Here is a 20,994-nt window from a genome sequence, read left to right on the forward strand (position 1 = left end):
GCAGGAGGAAGATTTGGGATTGGCCGGGAGGCGCAGAGCGGGCATTTCGTTTAGACCGGGGGGCGTAGCGCTCACCCTGAGCGAGGCGGGGTGGCGCCGGGTGCCCCCGGCCAGGGCGGGGCCAGCGCGGGAGCCCCGCCCACCTCTGCAGAGGCCACGAGCCCCGCCCCGGGCCCGCGTCGCCCCGCCCCCTCCTGCTTCTGGCAGGTCTGCGGCGGCCAGGGAGCGAGCCGCGCCCCCGCAGCACTGCCGCACCGCCACGCGGGTCGCGGCCGCGGGCCGCGGGCCACGGGGCGGGGCCGGGGGCGGGGCGCTGACGTCGCAGCGCGGCCGGCGGCTGGGGAGGCGGGGAGGCGGGGAGGCGGCGGCCGGTCGGCCCAGCCCAGCCCGCAGCTGCGGCGGTCCGGTGTGAGGGCGGCGGCGAGCGGGCTCCTGACCGCCCTCTGCCGCTGTCAAGTTTGTCACTTGGTCCCCGCGTCTGCGCCGGGTTCGGCCAGCCTTCCCCCGCCGCCGCTTCCCCCGCCATGGCCCTGGTGCGGGACGCCGAGCCGGTGGTGGGGCCCTCCCGCTGGCTGCCCACGCACGTCCAGGTGACGGTGCTGCGGGCCCGCGGGCTGCGTGGCAAGAGCTCCGCCGGCAGCACCAGCGACGCGTACACGGTGATTCAGGTGGGCCGCGAGAAGTACAGCACGTCGGTGGTGGAGAAGACGCAGGGCTGCCCGGAATGGCGCGAGGAGTGCTCCTTCGAGCTGCCGCCCGGCGCCCTGGACGGCCTGCTCAGGGCGCAGGAGGCCGACGCGGGCCCGTCGCCCTGGGTCACGGGCTCAGCCGCCGCCTGCGAGCTGGTGCTCACCACCATGCATCGCTCGCTCATCGGCGTCGACAAATTTCTGGGCCAGGCCACGGTGGCGCTGGACGAAGTCTTTGGTGCAGGCCGCGCCCCACACACGCAGTGAGTGGGGGGCGCAGAAACGGTTGAAGGCCTCACCGGGTGGGGCTGGTGGGAGATCAGGACCCCGAATCTCAGCGGAGCAGTGAGCCCCTTGCCTCGCGCTCAAAGGTGTAAACCGACAGATAAGTTGGTTTTTCGCATTTTGGAGTCCTCTCCCGGTTTCTCAAACAGACGCTGGTGGGCTCTGGGAGTCCAGGGAAGTTTGAGTGGTGGCCAAGCACTAGCAGTAGATTGTCAAGGAAAGTTAGGAGTGGAATCCTGAGGCTTTGGGCTGGGAAATCAAAAAGGGAAGTCTTAAGGCCTCGGGGCCTGTCTCCCTTTCCATGGAGAGGAAGGAAACTGCAGTCACTGCTCTGCCCTGTGGGGGAAGGAACGTGAGAGGCGTCCCACCTGAACCTCAGATTGCTCAGGACATCTGCTTTTTGCCCTCCACTGTCTAGTGTCTTTTGCAGTCCCAGTGTCCAGGGTCCCTGGCCTGAGGACTCAAGGAGCCCTTAAGAAAGGAAATACTTAGGTCAGCTTTCAAGTGGCCTGCCTGCTGCCCTGCCCAGGTGGAGTCAGTGGTGGTTAGTGCACAGCAGGAGCTCTCTCCCAGGCGCTTAGCTTGAGAAGGGCCAGTGGGTTTTTTAATAATTTATTTTGACAGCATTTAGCCTCCCCTGTGTTAAGATCAAGGCTTCAGTCTTGTAGCTTCATTTCCTGTTTTGGGCTTGGGCAGGATCTGGAAGCCAGTCCTCAGGGCAGACCACCTGCTGTGGATCACTGAGTGGTTAACTTGTCTGTGACCTGGGAGGGGAGGAGAAGAGGATGGGAACTGGGGTGTGTCCTAGGTGGGGACTAGCGGTCTCCAAAGTTTTGCCCAGGGGAAAGGCTCCCACTTAGTAAACCTAGGAAGGGCTGCCAGAGGAGAGGAATGAGCCTCCAGCTTGGTGCAGAACCAGATGAAAGCAGAATTTGAGTAGAAAAGGGTCTGACCTTGAACATTTTTCAAAATGTGGCTAGAGAAGGGCCTTCCTGGCTGGCTGCAGCCTGGTGTGGGAAGTGGGTTAGCATGGGGCAGGTTCCAGGCAAGCCTGTGACCTGACTCCATCTCCCCCTGCTCTGGCCTTCTCCCCTCCTTTCCTATGACTTGTTGTTCAGTTGCTTGGTGTGGGATCATGTGGTATAGCTTGGCCCTTGTTTTGTTTTTTTCCTCCCTCTTTCTGTGCTCTCCTTCTTTCCTGGCTCAGGGAACCCAAAGGGGTGGGTGTGGGGTGAAATGCTCTCTCCTGGATTTCTTACCGCTTTCTTTTTCAGAAGAGGTATCTGTCTCCAGTGTACCTCTTCCCCCTCCCACTACTGAGCTACTCTGACCAGGCTGGTGGATGACTTATCTGCTGTGTGTTGGGGGTTGGGGGGAGGGGAGCAGACCAATTAAAAAAAAAAGACAGGGAGGAGCATCTTTGATCCCCCCCCCCCAGTTCCTGCCCTTGCTTTACTCTTTTTTTTTTTTTTAATTTAGAGAGAGAGAGAGAGAGAGAGAGAGAGAGAGAGAGAGAGAATTTTTTAATATTTATTTTTTAGTTATCGGCGGGCACAACATCTTTGTTCCTATGTGGTGCTCAGAATCCTGGGCCGTACGCATGCCAGGCGAGCGCGCTACCGCTTGAGCCACATCCCCAGCCCAGCCCTTGCTTTACTCTTAACCTCTGGATCTTAGCTGAGCCGGCCCAGCCTGCAGGTCCAGGTGGGCCTGTTTTCAGCCAAGAACAGAGCTGGGAGAATTTGACTTACCACCCCTTGATCTGAACAAGAGCCTTAATTTACTTTATAGAAGTCGTCTTTTCCACCAGATCATTCCACACCTACCTGGCTGTCCTTCCTCTGATGCATTGACCTGGGCTATTTATAGAGCTTGGAGTTGGCAGGAGTGGGACAGGATACTTAGGGTGGGCAAAGGAAAACTCCATGAAATTGGCCTCTAGCTTACTGCACCCAACTTCATGCCCATTGACCCAGGGTGAAGGCTGCCACCCCTACTCAGTCCCCACCTCTGGCTCTAATGGCCACTCCTAGAGGCATATCTTGACCCTGGTATGGGATGCTAAGACAGTGAGTCTGCACATTGCCTAGTAGGAAGAGGGCTAGGTGGAGACCAGGGTGTACCTTCCTCAGCTTTGCATAATGGTGGAAAAGAACATCCACATGTAGCTGTGATGTTCTCAGGGAGGTCCTATGTCACTGACAGTCTAGGGAAGGGCAGGCTCTTGGTTAAGAGGAGATGGCTGTGTAGTTGTACCAAACAGATCCCAGTGTCAAGCCTGTCACCTTGTGGCAAGTTAAGTAAACTCCTGGTGCCTCAGTTTTCTCATCTGTGAAATGGGGATGATTGACTCCTTCTGAGGGCTGTGTGAGGAGCGAAATGAAAATGCAAGCAAAGCTTTTAGTGCAGTCCTTGGGCGTGCTAGGGAGGTCAGTGGACACTAGTAATCATGGAGGGAAGTTTTGTTAACTGTGTCCAGTAGTACTAGTCTGGAAGACCTTCCCTACTCTGGAAGAACTTGTCGTATGGGGAAGATAATCAAGACCTTAGAGTCTGGAAAAGCTTCAGGACCACTGTTGTGGGTGACAGGAATATGAGTTTCTTTTTTTTTTTTTCTTTTCTTTTTTTTTTTTTTTTTAAGAGAGAGTGAGGGGGGGGGAGAGAGAGAGAGAGAGAGAGAGAGAGAGAGAGAGAGAGAGAATTTTTAATATATTTTTTAGTTCTCGGCGGACACAACATCTTTGTTGGTATGTGGTGCTGAGGATCGAACCCGGGCCGCACACATGCCAGGCGAGCGCGCTACCGCTTGAGCCACTTCCCCAGCCCAGGAATATGAGTTTCTAATGGAATGTCCTGACTCTGTGGCCTTCTGCCATGAGAACTAGGGCTGGGCATGTGGTCCTAAGCCAGGCTCAGATTAGCCTGTGTCTCTGCAGCCCTCCCTCATGACCTTGTCTGGAGCTGCCCCTGCCCTGGGTGGAAGGCAGGACAGCACAGTGCTGAGAGACCTGGAGACAGGGTTTTATTCCCAGTTCTGTGACTAGTGGACAGGTTTCTTGATCTGTTTCCTCATTTCTTAAAAGATCACAATAATCATCAGTTATAGATTGAATAAGATACCACCTCTGAAAACCTCAGTATGGTTCCTGACACATAGAAGCTTTCAAATTGTTGGTGTTGGTTTGCTCTGGAGCACTGGTTCTAGGTGCCCCCCAGTAACCCCTGAAAGTTCTTTGTCAATGGGACACTCTTTGAGGTGAGGGTTTTCACTAGATTTTTTTTTCCAAATAATTGAACAGGAAGTTCTCAAAATAAAACTTAACGTGGTATACAAGGATACTTAATTAGAACATCTTCTCCTCTACAGAACTGTGTGTGGACCATCATGGTTCTGCTGGGTGTGACAATCCCAAGAGATGCTTCTCTGCTTGCGGGTGGGTTAGGAAGACCTGCTCTTGACCCTCTGGGAGCCTTGGTTTATGTGTATTTGGCAGGGAAAGGGCAGGTGCTCTCAGGAAATCTGTTCCACAATAGTGAACCTATACTCCCAAAGATACTGGACCTGATCAGCTTCCCCCTGACCCAAATGTGGAGTAAAATGGTCCCAGCCATTAGACCTAGAGTCTGGAGGCCTATTGGGTCAATAATTATGGACTGGTCCCTTGGAAAAGCCAAAGCTATGGGTTTGATTTGGTTCGGTATTAGTTGTCTTTTTTCATCACAAAGACCAAAAATCTGTGTGGCTATCCAGGTTGCTAATTGTGATGTGGCCCCTGGAAAGCTCTGTCAACCTTTTGCCCAGACAGTGCCATTGGGGATTTTTGGGGGCGAGGGAAAGCTCAGGGGTCATGGTGATCTGAGACCTCTTTGAAAAGGCTGGTTTTGAGAACCCTGGGAAGCACCTGAGGGGAAATGCAGTTCATTGGCCCAAGGGTGGGAGTTGTTTGAAGGCTTCTTCCTTTCCCTTGGGCTTTCTTTCCCGATGGGCTGCGTGTAACTGTAGTGAGCAGATGATGCCTGACCTGCAGCCTTCCCTCCACTGTTTTCCAGGTGTGAGTCTGTTGTTCAGGAAGCAGCTGAGGCCACTCAGGTCCCTGGCTTTGGCTCTTGGTCCAACCCCAGGCCTGGAATCCAGGCCGTGGGGCTTCTAGGGAAGGGTGTGGCTGCACTGTAGCCAGTCATTAGGACGCACAGGCATCTCTCTTGTTGTGGGCCACTTTTATTTGGGGTTGCTTGAGCAGCAGCTTCTGGGAGTGGGGAGGGGTAGGAAGTGTGACTCTTCTGTTGGTCTGGGCAGCTCCTTCTTGCTGGCACAGCAGCTTCCGCTTCTCTCTGCATCTGCCCTTGGCCCTGAGCCCTGGGTGGGAACTGGGAGGCTACCAGGGGCCTGTGGTCAGCCTCATCTCTGCCCTGCTCCCCTGTCCCTATAGACAGCTGGGGAGGAGGCACCATTCTAGGCAACCTTGAGAGCTGTCCTCTTTTTTTTTTTTTTTTTGGTGGCAGCTGCCTGTCCCTCTTGTTATTGTTGCCACCCTGATGTGTGACGCTCTTCTGCTCTTTTCATTGCTAAACTGCTGGTCCCCACTCCTTTTTATTGTTTATTTTGGTACTGGGGGGTTGAACTTGGGGGTACTTGATCACTGAGCCACATCCGCAGCCCTATTTTTTTGTAATTTATTTAGAGACAGGATATCACTGAGTTGCTTAGCACCTCATTTTTGCTGAGGCTAGCTTTGATCTTGTGATCCTCCTGTCTCAGCCTCCTGAGCTGCTGGGATTACAGGCATGTGCCACTGTGCCTGGTAAACTAATTTTTACTTTGAGGCAGGGTCTCGCTGAGTTGTGTAGCACCTTGATAAGTTGCTGAGGCTGGCTTTGAACTTGTGATCCTCCTGCCTCAGCCTCTTGGGCTGCTGGGATGACAGGCGTGCACCACCACACCCAGCTCTGTGTGGATGCTGTTAAACCCAGCAGCCTGCAGAGCTGTAGGATTTGGGGTGAAGAAGAGATGGCTTTTGGGCCTTGTGTTCATTCCAAAGTTCCTGTGGATAAGCTGGTGGGGTTTTGCTGAGATAGGGATACTGCTGCTGGGAAAGGGGAGGGGACCTTGGGGCTCTCTGCAGACTTGGCAGAGCAGAGGCGTTTCCAGAGGCATTTCTGGGGAGGGGTTCCAGAGGAGAGGAGGCCATGGACATCCCTCTAAATTTTTGGGAAGTGTCATATCCAATAACAGTATTTTGGGATGAAAGTACATCTCTGGAGATGTTCAGAGTAGACAGGTCGCTGGGGTAGGCTGTGGTCCAGGAAGGCCTCCTGAGAAGAGGACTGCACTAAAGGTCTATTGGGTGGCCATTGGAGAATCCATCTGTCATCCCAGCCTTTTGAATCCCCACACTTGGAGCATCATGCACTCTTGTATGGGTGGTTTATTATTGTTACCCTGTTGGTCTTGTGAATCATCATGAACCTCTTTCTAGGTGTTGGCCTTATCCTAACGACTTGATTTCTATTAACTCACCTCAAGTCCTTGAGGTGTAAGTACTGTCACTATGCTTAATAACCAAGGAAACATTGGCATAGAGAGGTCAAGTGACTTTTCTAAAGGCACACAGCACATGGCAGAGTTGGGATGTGCACCCAGGCAGTCTGGCCTCAGAGTCTATGCTCCTGACCATGACATGTGCTGCTCATTGTCTTCCACTGTCTCTCTCATGATTCCACTCTTCACAGGGCCAGGTGTTCATCAGCTGCCCTGCTGAGGCCTCTCTCCCTCCCTGATATATGTCTGGAGTTAAGCTTTTGGGCTTCATAAGTGAGACCTATTTCTTCCTGGTGAGCTCTGGGTTTATTGGAACAAGCATGTTTGGTATGTCCCTCTCGCCTGGTCATATCTGTTCCAGAGGATGGGGGTGTTGCCTGCCATGAGATGTCTCTGAGGGGTGGGGTGAAGCCTTGGAAGCTGTGCCTCACCCTGGGTGCTCCCCATTCCAGGGCTTGGGGCATCAGCACATAGAAGACTTCCTGACCTTTCCCAGGGTGTCACGTGCTTGCTTTACCTGACTGAACACTCCTGGCCCTTTGGCCCCTCCTCCTATAGTGATGTAGTCATTTCCCATATATTTTTCTTTTGGTTCAACATCTAAAAAGCCATTACTGGGCAACTGCTATAACCACGGTGCCTAGACCAATGCTGGGAGGAAGCAGGGAAAGAAAATGGGTAGCCCTTCCCCTAGAAATACAAAAATGTGTTTGGAGCAACCCTCATGTGGAGGATAATGAGCCCACAGAGAAGCATTTAAAAAATCTGAGAGAATAATATGGTTGAGATAAGGGGGAGCTCATCAGGGTTGGAGGGATCTGCGTGGGTTTTGGGGGGGGAGGCTGGGTCTTGAATGGCAGGTGTGGCCTGACTGGGGGGCTTGGTATGTTGGAGGCAGGGAAACTGCCCCTCTAAAAGGAGAGGTGGCGTGGTGGGACCGGCCCAGGAGAGGTGGCAAGTGGGGAGCCAAGTTTAGTTTTCTTTGTGCTTCTCTCAAGCAAAAATAGCCTTTCTTTACTTTTTATTTTTGAGTAGTTCACCTGGTTCAAAATCCTAAAGGTACAGAAGGGAACACCTTGCCCCCATCTTGAGTTACCTAGTTCCTCTTTTCAGAAGCAGCCAACACTGCCAACACTCCAGAATCCAACATTATTTTATGCATATATAAACAGATGCATTGTGTGTTTTCCTCTCCCCCTCCCTCTTTGTATGTCCAAGTGCAACATTCCCAGCACACAGTTATGTGCTATAATTGGCCACTTTCCCACACAGGGATATTTATTGTTCATTTCTACCTGGGATCTGAACTGAGACCCAGAGGAGGGGACAGCCATCACTATGTTCTGTCTTTCCTGACCCAGGGTTGCTGTTTAAGGTGACTATGAGGTTAGGAGCCACAGGGGGACAGGTGGGGGGGATGCGTTATGTAGAATTCTTCCTTCTTCCCCAAGCTTCTGAAGATCCCCTGGAAGAGGGCATCTTGTTGCTTCTTTTCTTCCTCGTGGACAGGGTCATTGCTGTTTGGCTTTGGCAACCTGGCTCCTGGAGGGCTGATGACAGCCTGTAAAAGGCCTGGGATAGACAATAAACCCAAATCTTTATGTGTGGCTTGGCCTACTTTTCAGACTGCTTTCCCAGCATCACCTCATTTTGTTCTTCCCTAAGGGCAGCAGGCAGAGTGACCCCCATTTTCCTGGGCATGGGAGTCTGGGGTCTCAGGAGATAGAATGACCTGTCCAAGGTTACAGGACTTGTTTGATTAGTAGCTGGATTCCAGCCTGTGCCTTTCCCCTGGGTTGTACTGTTGGCCTTACATACTTTCTGTTGCTGTCTGGTGGTTAGACTTGCCTCCTGGCATTTTTATAGCTTTTTCTCATGTGGGTGAGCATGAGGCCTCTGGCCCCTTCTGAGGCAAGCTGACAGTGACAGACCTTTGGAGCCTCCAGCAGGAGGGTGAGGATTAGAGGAAATGTTTATGCTTAGGAGGGAGGGAGGCTGGACCTGGCTGGGGCCTGAGGTGGGGGGATGAGGCAGGGCTACCCAATGAATGATGGTATGGGCTCCCTCTGAGGGTTGTCGGTGCCAGGCTTGGTGTGGTGCCAGAAGAGGTGATAAGATCATCTTTGGGCTCGATAAGAGGCATATCCTGTCCTGCGATTACGTCTGGCTTGCAGTTTTACTCTAGATAGCAAGTTGGAGTGGGTTAGGTTGTGGGTGTTGGGAGACACGGTTTGGCCTGAGGCCCCCACACCTCCTGTCTGCTGGAGTGTGAGACAGACTGCTTGGGTGGGGATTTGGAGAGGAGAGAAGGCATGGGAATGGAGGGGACTCTGGATAAAGGAATTTCTATTTGTCTCTCTAAACTCTGAATATATCACAGTTCTAGTTGGCACTTCTCGCTGTCTATGTTATCACTCCCATTTTGCGGAGGTGAAACGGCTTGTTTAAAGCCACTTAATGAATGCCAAGACTAGAACCAGGCCTCCTATTTTCCAGTCCACTGGGGTTTTCCCACAATGCCCTTGAAATAATTTTTTTTCATTTTATTTCTGAGACAGAAGCCAAGTCCTGCCAGTTACGGTGTTAAGAGGTTCCCCAGCCCCTTCTTTCTTCTCATTGAGACAGGCCTAGATGCATTGCCCAGACTGGCCTCAAACATCTATGCTCAAGCCATCCTCTGCCTCAGCCTCTCAAGTATATGGGACTCTGGACATACACTGTCACTCTTGGCTAGAAGATGTTCTATATCTTGGGCCTTGTCCTGAGTTGTGAGACATAAAAGGTAAATATTGGTCTCTGGTTTCAGTAGCAGTGAGTCCCCGGTGGAGTGGCTCTGCCACAGGCAGCTGTAGGGACACCAAAGAGAGGCATCCAAGGGGGGCCTTCTGACCCTCCTGATATCCCTGTTGCCCCTGACCTAGATCAGGATTTTTTTTTTTTTAATTTATAGACCGTTAGCTGCTGTTGCCTTTTTAAAACCAGAGTGCCCATTTATTAATTTATGATCAGAAATTGCTGCTGTGACATAAGGGAGTTACTCTGGTCATTCTGGCTAGCATCTTCCTCGGTTGTACCAGCTCCACCCTGGCCTCCCGGCCTCACCTTGCTGCCTTGCCCTTTCCCTGCTGATCCTCACTTTTCCTACAGCATGGTGTCCTTCAGCTCCCGTCCTTGTGCTGTACCTTGTAGCACTCTTCAGGTTCCAGAGTAAAGTCACAGTGTGATATTGGAGACTAACTTCCATCTGCCCCAAAGCACCTTTCTGCCCACATTTGCACATCCAGTCCTGCCATCTGCATGTTCTGTGCCTCTCACCTGGAATGCCTCCCTGACTCCTCCTTGCTTCTTCCCTACCTGCTGTTCAAGGACCCCTGTAAATGGCATGTCCTATATACCCCCTTCCAAGATCACCCTGCCACTCCCTTTTAACCTTCTGTGAACTGTGGGGTTGACCACTCTGTTTCTTTTTCGTGTAACTGTCTTATTTCCTCACAAGATGTAAATGTCCCAAGGACACTGTGTTTTTGTTCCTGGAAAATCCTTGGGGAATGTGGGAATGGAGGACTGGGTGAGGCCTCCTTTGGTTGGATGGAACTTCACTGGCAGATTCCGTGTGCCCCTAGGAGGGATGGGTGCTGGTGGTGTTGGTGTCAGGCTGGGCTGTCAGGCTCTCATGGGCCTGGCCTGTGCTGGGCAGTGGGCAGTTGGGGCTGCGAAGCTCATAGGGGAGCCTAAGGCTTGGGAGTGAGGAGCAGGATCAGGAGTGGGGTACAGGATGTAGCACAAGGAGGAAAGGCCTGCAGCCTGGCCCAAGGCTAATCCCCAGCTTCACAGAGGTCCTTGCAAGCCCACCATTGTTCCTTAGTGGGACCAAGAAGAGAGTATGCTCTCCAGCTGTCTCCATGATTCAGGCACTTTGTTAAAAAAAAAACATAACCATAATGTCATCATCACACAAAACCAGCAGTTCCTTAATAATCATCTAATATCCAGTCCACTTTCAAATTCCCTCAGTATCAAAAATCTCTCTTCATGGATGGTTTGTTGAGTCAGGTTCCAAATAGGTCCTTGGGTTGTATGTCTCCTCAGCATATGTCTCCCCACCATTCCAGCTCCTGTTTCTTTGTTTCACAGCATTGGCTGGCATGGGTACTGGGCCTTTGTCCTTGAGAATGTCACACCTTAATTTTCTGTTTTGTGAACTCTAGATCTCCCAGCACGAGTCCTTCTCAGGTGGGCTGTGACTGCATCACTGACAAGGAGCCCAGAGCAAGCCCTGGATCTTGGCTGTTGGCCCAGTCCAGCCAGTTGCGAAGGTTCCCCAGAAACCTCCCCCTGTGGTTCTCGTGTCACTGGTGATGGCTGCCTGATCTCCAGTTCTGGTTCTCAGTGGGAGGAGCCCCCTGTAAGGAAGGACTCCGCTTGGCTCCCTAATGTCCCTGCTGTAGGAGTGGCAGGCTGGCACAGCTCAGCACCAGCAGGAATGGGATTCTTGGCTGTTGATTCTCATTTTAGGGATGACTTTCAAATTAAAATCCATCCTGCCTCACGATACTGTCTTGGCACCAGTCATTGAAGGCTGCAGGCCTTTTGAAGACGTAATCTCATCTACATGACATTGCTTGAAACGGCTGACTGCTGGCCAGGAGTGGCATCTGGGGCAGGCCACGTACAGGCAGATGTCTTGGTATGTTGCCCAACATCTGCATTTTGAGGCACGGACCTTCTTGCTCTGGAACTCTGCAATCTCCTATTTATGTCAACTCTAGGGAGGGAAGTTGGAGAGTGGGGCTTGGAAAGAACTGTCAGTGTTTTCCTTCTTCGCATAGCACCTGACTTCCCTTGATGAAGATTCTCATGGCAGCACAAGGGTAGCCCGATTGTGGGCATCTTGGCTTCCTTTGCCTCTGGGTGAGGTTTGACTCCTCCATCTGTCAGCTTTGCAGACCCTTGTCCCCTGTGTGGAGGTGGGTGTTATTTTAGTTAAGGTCTGTCTTTGAAGAGGAAGGAGCAGTGAGCAGCCATGAGAAGCTGCAGACCTGATGTGTGTGGCCTCAGCCTCAGCAGGTGAAGCTTAGATGAAGCCAACCCCCAGGAATTTGGAGTTTGTGGGTTGAGGGTGAGATCAAAACAAGCTCCTGCTCCCCATCTGGCAAGTGCCCTGCTGATTTGTTTCTCCAGAGTCATCTCTTTTGGCATGAGGCTCTTTGAGGGTTAGCCTCAGCACCGTGCGGCTTGCTGCTCACGAGGTCCTACGTGCCCTTGGGTAGGAAATGGAAGCAGCACCTGGCCTCTGCTTTGAGCCCTCAGCCTGGGTGCCTGACCTAACCTGTGCTGAGCTGGCCCCCTCCCCACTTGAGAGTGGGCCTTCTCAAATGTCTGTGCTGTGGTCCCCTTTAGCATCTGTTGAAGTCCACAGGCCTCTCCCTAGAATAAGGTCTCTAAATAGAATTACAAAGTACACCAAAGATATTGAAGTAAATTTATCAATATGTTAAGACATTTGCTAGAAAAATGTACTTTATTACTGTTTTAAATAATGTGATCTAGTTGTGGTCTAATAACTTTACAGTTCAAAGTAGCGAATACAAATACTTTGTGACATCTGCAATAGTTGTAATTCCATATGAAAATGGAATGTCTGGGTGACAAGCTTGTAGGTACTGCTACTATACTGTTACTGTTGCAGAAACTTACTGTCAATAGGCAAGTTAAATTTCAGTTAGAGATTAGGGGAAGTAAAGATGTAACTTTATTCCTAATACACATCCCTACCCTAGAGAAATGAGATGACTTTGGATTCTTTGTTGAGCAGAGATGCTGGGGTTCTGGGTGTGGGGCTGTGTATGTGCTGTACTTGAAGAGGGAGGCAGTGATGAAGGCCCAGGACTCTGGAGCCAAGGAGCCTTCTTTCAAGTCCTGGCTGTCCTGCTTCCTGAACAGCACGTGACTTACCTTTGTGAACTTCTCTGCACCTCAGTGTCCACATTTGCCAAACATGATAGCTGACACTTCTGTGCTGGCCCTGAGAGCTCCACCCATAATCCTGTGAATATTCGGAGTGGTCCTGGGAGAAGGGACGTCTCTTACCCCTGCTTTATAAATAGGTGAGGAACCCAAGACTTAGAGAGGTCAGTTAGCCTGCCCACCGAGCTCATGGTGAGTGACGGGCTAGGGCTGAAGCCCAGGCAGCCTGGCTCCCCAGTGCATGTTTCTGGCCACTCTTAGATCTTGCCTCTCATCCTGACCTCTGAAGGTTGTTCATGGAATTAACTAGGATGTGAATTGTAATTTAGTGTGCCAAGGGTTTCGTATGGTATGTAGCTCACAAGTGCTGAGTGAGTGGCTGTAGTTGGTAATTGTGATCAGACCAGTGGCCTTTCAAGGCCATGTGGTGGGTTGGTGTGTGATCAGTACCCAGGCCTCCTCCACCCCCATGGCTGAGCACTTCCCAGGTCTGTTAATGAGATCTTAGCTTGGAGATGGGGGCTGAGGAGGAGTCTCACAGTTAGAGAAGGGCCTGTTTTGAAACTCTCCACCCTCCTTAAGCCTGATATCCGTGGCTTCTTCCCTCTGGAGGCTTCTGTCTAGGGGGACAGTGGACAAGGGAGGGCCCTATGCTCTGTGGGAGGTCTTGCTCTCATGGATGAGACCCTGGGTGTGTCATGAAAGGAACAGTTAGAGAGCACTTGGGAACAGGTACAAACATGTTCCTGTAAGTCCTTAATTTGTTGGTTTATTGAACAAATATTTGAGTGTCCCCTGTTAAGTGTTAGACATGCAAAGTTAAGCAGAAGAAATCTCCTGCCTATGGAGCAGGAGAGGTCAGGTGTGTGCACGGTCCTCATTTTGCTGTGGGGAGTGCGTCCATGGGTGCTCACATGGGGTCAGGGTGAGGTAAGTACAATGAAGAAATAAAATAAGGTGGAAGTGTGGTTGTAGCTGGGCTACTCAGGGAAGGCTGAGGAGGTGTGACTGAAGGGAGACCTGCTGGGAGGGGGTGAGCAACTGCAGGGTCTGGGCCTGTATTTCAGACAGAAGAAACAACACATGCAGAGGCTTTAAGATGGGACACGCTTCGTGGGCTCAGGGACTCCAGGAGAGGGCTGCTATGGCCTGAGTGGAATGAGAAATGCAGAGAGTCATGAGTTGAGACCTAAAAAGTGCTGAGGGGTGCAGTGTGAGGTGGTCTGATTGCCGTCTTTTCTGAGTGGACGCTTGGGCAGCAGGGTGGTGGGTAGGCAGGGAGTTAGAATGCTAGGAGGGTGTTGGTGGGGTGGGCTGCAGGGAGACAGTGCAGAGAGCGGTTGAATTCTGGAGATGATTTTCAGGTACAGCTAACAGTTTTTGTTTTTGCAGTACTGGGGATTGACTTTGGGGTGCTTTACTACTGAGCTATACCCCAGCCCTTTGTATATATGTGTATTTTTTTTTACAATAAATCTCTTTCCTTTTTTAGAATATTTTTTGTAGTTGTTGATAGACCTTTATTTTATTTATTCATATGTGATGCTGGGAATCAAACCCAGTGCCTCACACATGCCAGGCAAGTGCAATACCGCTGCACCACAGTCCCAGTCCCCCAGCCCTTTATATTTTATCCTGGGATAGCGGTTGCTAAATTGCTGAGGCTGAACTTGAACTTGTGATCCTCCTGCTTCTGCCTTCCCAGTAACTGGGATTACAGGCTTGTGCCACTTGCACCCAACCAGTTCAAAGTTTTGATTTGGGTGTGAGGGGGAAACAAAAAGAAACAAAGCTGGTTCCTTGGTTTGGGGTCTGAAATAAGTGGTGGGTGAGGGCTTAGAAAGAGGCACTGTTATTTGGGTCTGAATATTGGACTAAGAAGTGGGGGTGCATCAGGTGTGTTCAGATCAGTAGCTGCAGTGCCTCATAGCCCCCTCCCTGCTCTCTGACAGGATTCACCTGGCACTTGCATGGGTGTTTTTGGCAGCTGCAAGGTTGGCTCTCCTTGGGTGTTAGGCTTCCCTAATTATGTCATGTGACATCTGTTAGTCCAGCTGTGTTTCCTGAGAAATGGGTGGGGAACTGGGTATGAGGCCTGGGAACCCTATGGACAGGAATAAATAGCTAGGGCTATAATCTTGGTAACAGTTGAGCATCGTTGCTACCTTCCCACTCTCAATCCCGTTTTTGTCCCGCTTGTGGGGTATGTTGGGGGGAGTCTCAGGGCTGAGTCCCAAGTCCACCCCTGGGCCTGTTGAACTTTGACAGGCAGACAGCTTGGGCGAGGAGTTTAAATTGAGGAGGAGGCCCTTTAAGGGCTTTCCTTTCACATTCCTAGGAATTTTGGGGCAGATTGGCCTGCTCTTGACAAAGTTTTGAGGGGTTGGGGTTAGGACAAACTTGGATCATGCCAACTTTTTGAAGTGGAGGGTCTGGCCTTCACACCCATCCTGGTGCCTTCTCTGGGGTCTTGATGAATATCCAGGCCCTTTCCAGCCTCTGGGTCTCATGGCCCTCAGAGGCAGGGGTACTTATGTTCACCTTTCTGAGTGATGCTACATCTTAAAAGGACATGGACATGGAATCGGGCATCTTCCATGTCCAAATTCTGACTTACTAGCTGTGTTAGCGTTTTTTTTTGCTATGACCAAAATATCTGACAACAACAACTTAGAGGAGGGAAAGTTTATTTATTTTGACTCACAGTTTTAGATGTCCCAGTCCATTGCTCTGGGCCCAAGGTGAGGAGGAACACCATGGTCAAAGGGTACAGTGGAGTAAAGCTTCTCAACTCATGGAATCAGGGAGGCAAAAGGAGCCTCTTCCCATTGACTCACATCCCCCAGCCATACCCCACCTGTTATTACCCAGTCAGTCCATTCAAACTAGGATGATCTGATTAGGTTACAGTTTTCATAATCTGATCACTCCACCTCTGAATATTCCTGCATCAACACAGGAGCTTTTAGGGGAAGCCTCATATCCAAACCATAATTTTGGCTATTTGACCCTGGGCAAGTTAAAACCTCCTCACAGTTTAGTTTCTTCATCTACAAAATGGGTATAGTGGATCCCATACCCTGCAGGTATCCTGGACTGTGGGTAGTAAGAGAGGTACAGAGCTGGGTGCATAGTGATCATCCAGTCGGATTAGCTCTGGTTATTTTCTAGCCTCATTATGTGCATCCCTCCACTTGGTGTGATCCATAGGAAGCAGCAGTGTGGGCATTCCTGGGAGCTGGGCAGAAATGGAGCCTCTCAGGCCCCATCAAGGGCATCAGAGCCTGCATTTTCATAAGACCCATTGGTTCTTTTGCAGATTGAGAAGTGTTGATGCATCTCTCCTGAAGAGCAGCATCTGCAACATTTTCAGGTGCAAGGAATTTTCTCTTACTCTCCCTTGCCTCTTGATGCCCATCATGTCTTGGCTACAGAGCCACAAGGGACAAGACTCAGCTAATCCTCATCTTTATCAAAATGCTGTGCACTGAGCAGCTGCTGCCTGGGTCTTGGAGAGTCAGGTGTCCCAGATGGGGTGAGAGTTGGGGTGGGTGCATGTGGGTGGAGCGGTTTGGTTCCTGCAGTGAAGGATGTGCAGGTTGGTGATTGCGTGTTGTAAGGACTGGGAACCTGGGCTTTGAGAACCCAGTAGATGTGAGGGGAATTTTACTAGGGCAGAATCACTGTCCTTTCCCATGACTTGGTGAGATTGTCATTTCAGAAGTGGTTTTGTGGAAATGAGGCCTACTTCCTCATAGCACTCTTAATTTACACAGTGCTTAATTATGCCTGACCCTCCCCGTGTCTTTCACTGGCAGATTGCTTCCTCCTGGGGAGAGATGAGTGTTTTTAGGTTCAGTTCTCTCAGAAGCAGCATATTCTAGGGACTTGGGAAGGCAAGCCTTAGATGGGCACAAAGTGACACTGGTTTTTCCTGGGTTCCACCAGATGTCCTTGAGGATAAAGCCAGGTGGAGGGAATGTTGATCTCTGACCTGTGAAATGATGTAGAGCAGATAGGGGCCATCCCACTGTGGTTCCCACATGTCATTGAGGAGCCCCTTGCTCTAAAAAAATGTAGATTTCCAGACTGGACCTTATTATTCAGTAAGTCTTGGCGTGTATGCATGCATCTGATACGTGGCAGGTTGGGGGTCTCTGAAGACAAGGGCTCTGTCCTGTGAGCCACCATCTTCTAGTAGTTGTATATTTGGGTCTTGGTCAAATCCTGATTGATTTTTGGCTGGGTCTCAGCCCTGGATGGGAGAAAGGGATCAGGCCTCAGCTTGGAATTTGTGGTTCCCAGGGCTGTGATGGCCCAGCCAGGCAAGGTGGGGAAGGCTCTGGTGAGTGGGCATGGGGGAGGAACAGAAATGGCAAAATCAGCAAAGAAACCAGGAGGCTGTTTCTTGTCCCATAGGACCATCTCCCCTGTTGCCAGCCCTGGGGGACAAGGGTGGTGTTTGTTAAAGGAACTGGCAAATTGTCTTGAAGGCCAGGCACAGTGCTCAGGGTTAGGAATCAAGAACCAGAGTCCTGGAAGGCTGTTGAGAGAAGACAGAACTGACTGGGAAGTATTGGCAGCTGGAAGCCAGCTTCTGAGAGAGCAGTGAGGAGTGAATTGCTGAGGGGGCCTAAGAGCTCATGGGTTCTGCCTTGCTTTTTCCCCTTACTTTGGAGCTGTGCCCCAGGGGGGATACTCAGTGGCTGTCCACAGGGACCACAGTTCAGCTGAGGAGAAACACCCCAGGAGCCTGGGAATGGGATGGTCATGGAGCAGAGTACTGCCCAATTTGATTGAAGGGTGAATTGGGTTCAGAGTGTCTGGCCTGGTCAGAAAGTGGAGGGATTAGATCAGGACAGCGGGGTCGCAGCTAAGAGCTTCCCAGAGGATGAGAACTTGATGGCACAGGACCTGTTGTCACATTCCCTGCAGAAGCCTCAGGGATAAACTGTTAGGAGCCTGGAGCTCATTTGCTCTTGGGTCCGCTGGGGGTGGGACATTGAAAGGATAGTCTCCAGCTGGCCCATCCTCCTCTCCAATGTTTATAGCTCCCTAGCCTCCAGGGGACTGGGTGCTACTGTGCCTGGCAGGGTGGAGGGAATGCTGATCTCTGACCTGTGAAATGATGTAGAGCAGATAGGGGCCATCCCACTGTGGTTCCCCGTGTCATTGAGGAGCCCCTTGCTCTAAAAAATATAGATTTCCAGACCGGATCTTATAGTTCAGTAAGTCTTGGCGTGCGTGCGTGCGTCTGATACATGGCAGGTTGGGGGTCTCTGAAAACAAGGGCTCTGTCCTGTGAGCCACCATCTTCTAGTAGTTGCATATTGGGGGAGGTTGGGAGGTTGGGAGGCTTTCTGGTCCACAAAGAAGGAAGCAGGAGCTTTGGTCGTGGTGGGTGGTGGGCCTCATCCTGAGGAGGTCACACTTCTGCTCTGGCCAAGTCCTCTGGGAGCCTGAGGTGCCTGGCAGGGTTCCTTTCAGTCCCACTTGGACTGGTGGGCAGAGGGAAGGTTGGGAGGCAGAGAGGTAGAGACATCCTCACTCTGTTCTGAGGAGAACCTTTTCGCCTTCCTGACCTCCCTAAATAGCAGGTCAGAGAAAAAGCCGAATTCCTAGGGAAATTCTAAGAGAAGGTGAAGTGACCACACAGGGTAGGGCGGAGGATCCTTGGGGAGAGGCCTGAGCCTCACCCTGGGCTGATGATCCCCCTGCCTTCACCTGGGTGAGGGAGAGCAGAGTGGCCTGTCCTGTGGCCCATAGTAGGTGTTCCTTATAAAAATTTTGAACAGGACAGAAATAGCCAATGTAGGAAGTGATAGTTCCCTGCAGCCTCACACCTGGGAGGTAACCACTGTTCTGGCTGTGTGGAATGTGACCAGCTGGGGCTGAGTGCCCTGACCTTCATGCCCCAGCAGAGGATATCTGTTACTGATTCCAGGCACTCAGGGGGCCTTGGCTAAATTGGGACTGGAATCCATAAACTCCTTTTGCCTCACTTCCCAGTGTCTTCCTGGGCTAAATGCCCATTCCACAGCTGGGGAAAGTGACTGGAATGTGGTCTTTAAAGATTTAAGGGTCTGGCCAAGGGCAGGCATTGGGTTGAGAGGGCAGGAGGAGGCAGAGGCAGCTAGGAGGTCTTTCCCCTAAACTTGCCCCAGACATCCTCACACGCTGTCTTTCAGTTCAGCTCTCTTGGCGTGCACTCCTGCCCCTGCGTATCTGGACTCCCAAGAGGCACATGCTCTTTGAGCATGGAGCTCTACCTTTCCTGCTGCACCACTGTTTTCTGGCCTGGCTTGGCCTTCCCAGAAGCTGGGAAGGAAAACCAGCAGCCCATACTCACTCTGTGCAGGCCATCAAGTGTGTCCCAAGGAGGGGACAGAGAGTAGCTCAAGATGAGCACCTGAAGGTTCAGTCACAATAACTCTTCGTAAGGGAGGCAGTTTGGAAGTGCTCTTGGGACAGCCTAAAAAAAAGTGTTAAACAACAACAAAGAAATTGCCAGCACTACCAAGTCTGTGCCATGACTTAATTCTGGATATTTGGATGTGTAGGGATTTTTCATACAAAGGACTCTGCTCTCAACCCCCTATGTCCTGCAGAAGCCCAGGGAGCTGAGGACTGTACAGTAGGTGGATCCCAAAGAGGAATGGCTACCATACTGCTACTGAGGAGTGTGTGTGCATCAAGGGACTTCGAGCCCTTTGATGATCAAACTGACCACAGTTGCTAGACCTTATTTTGCCTACATGCTTGATGGGCTGGGTCTAGAACTCTAGGTAGGTGGAAAGCTTTCTGTCGGGCACTTGGAGGTGTACTTCATACAGAGCCCAGTGTGGCTGGCAAGGACTGGACACTTTTCATTCCTGGCACATGATCCTATTTCCCCTCAGTGGAGGCCTTTAGGATTTCCTTTTCATGCCTGGTGTTCAGAAATCTCACAGTGAAAGCTGAGCACACCAGTGCACGCTTACAATTCTAGCTATTTGGGAGGCTGAGGCAGGAGGATTTCAAGTTTGAGCTCAGCCTGGGCACATAGTGAGGCCTTATCAAAAAGAAAGGAAAGGGAAAAGGGATCTCAGTGACATTGAGGGCATGGGTCTATTTTATTCATTGTGCTGCATACTTGGGGAGCATTTGTACCGGCACTGATATTCATGTTCAGGAAAACTTTCTTGTATTATTTCTTTGTTTTTTTTTTTTTTTTAAGAGAGAGAGAGAGAGAGAGAGAGAGAGAGAGAGAATTTTTTAATATTTTATTTTTTAGTTCTCGGCGGACACAACATCTTTGTTGGTATGTGGTGCTGAGGATCAAACCCGGGCCGCACGCATGCCAGGCGAGCGCGCTACCACTTGAGCCACATCCCCAGCCCTTGTATTCTTTCTTTCACAGTTTATTTTTACTTTCTGTTCTTCTTTAAATTGATTAGAGTTTTTTTTTTAAAGAGAGAGAGAGAATTTTAATATTTATTTTTTTTAGTTTTTGGCGGACACAACATCTTTGTATGTGGTGCTGAGGATCGAACCCGGGCCACATGCATGCCAGGCGAGTGCGCCACCGCTTTAGCCACATCCTCAGCCCGATTAGAAATTCTTTTTTAATATAGAACAGTTTTAGGTTTACCAAAAAAATGAGTAGAAAGTATGTAAGTCCCATACACCCCTACAGCCCCCATTATTTCCTTCCCATCTACCCCAAGAGTCTCCAATTATTTCCTGTCTTATTAATGTCTTACCATAGTGTAGCAGGTTTGCTACGAATGATGGGCCAATATCAGGACATTGTTATTACCTAGAGTCTACAGTTTACTTCAGGGTTCACTCTTCATGTAGTGTACAGTCTGTGGGGTCTGACAAATGTAAAATGACATGTGTTCATTAGTGTCGTTCAGGATTGATCCACTGCCCTAAAAATAAAAAGCCCCAGTGCTCTCTCTTCATCCCTTCCTCCTTTCCTCTAAATTGCTGGTAAACACCGATCTTTTTATTATTTCTGTAGTTTTGCCTTTCCAGAATGTCGTAGTGGAATCATATAAGTATGTAGACTTTTCAAACTGGCTTCTTTTACTTACACATTTAAAATTCTTCCATAAAACAAAAACAAACAAACAAACAAACAAAAAACCCCCCCAATAAATAAATAATCTTTCCATGTTTTTTCATGGCTCAACAGCTCATTCCTTTTTATCATTGCATAATATTCCATTGTCTGGATGTACCAGTTTGTTTATCTATTCACCTACTGAAGGGCATCTTGGCAATTTTCATGTTTTGGCAGTTTTATAACTAGAGGTGCCATAAACATTTGTGAGCAGGTCTTTCTGTGGGCATAGGTTTTCACCTTGGTAGGGTAAATACCAAGGAATGCAATTACTCCTTGTATGGCAAGAGTATGTTTAGCTTTCTAAGAAGCTCCCAACCCACACTCAGCCCCTTCTACAGTAGGGTAGACTCCCCTCACTCTGCACCAAGGTCATATGTGTTGGGGTCTCCCTTTTTGTCTCCCTG

The 20,994-nt window shown here is 50.5% G+C and overlaps 1 protein-coding gene across 3 annotated transcripts in view; it reads left to right on the plus strand.

Moving 5' to 3' along the window:
- The first annotated feature begins 244 nt into the window (after positions 1 to 244).
- The window catches only part of RAB11FIP5 (RAB11 family interacting protein 5), a 34,234-nt gene continuing 13,484 nt past the window's right edge, over positions 245 to 20,994 (plus strand). Inside the window, exon 1 of one of the 3 annotated variants that reach the window (XM_081265534.1) lies at positions 245 to 952. In XM_081265534.1, coding sequence (XP_081121660.1) covers positions 525 to 952 — 428 coding nt within the window. In that variant the 5' untranslated portion in view covers positions 245 to 524. The remainder of the gene's footprint in view (positions 953 to 20,994) is intronic. The other 2 variants (XM_081265535.1, XM_081265536.1) reach the window with 2 other exon arrangements.

Source organism: Spermophilus citellus, assembly GCF_964194105.1.
Source record: "Spermophilus citellus genome assembly, chromosome: 13".
Lineage (NCBI taxonomy): Eukaryota > Metazoa > Chordata > Mammalia > Rodentia > Sciuridae > Spermophilus > Spermophilus citellus.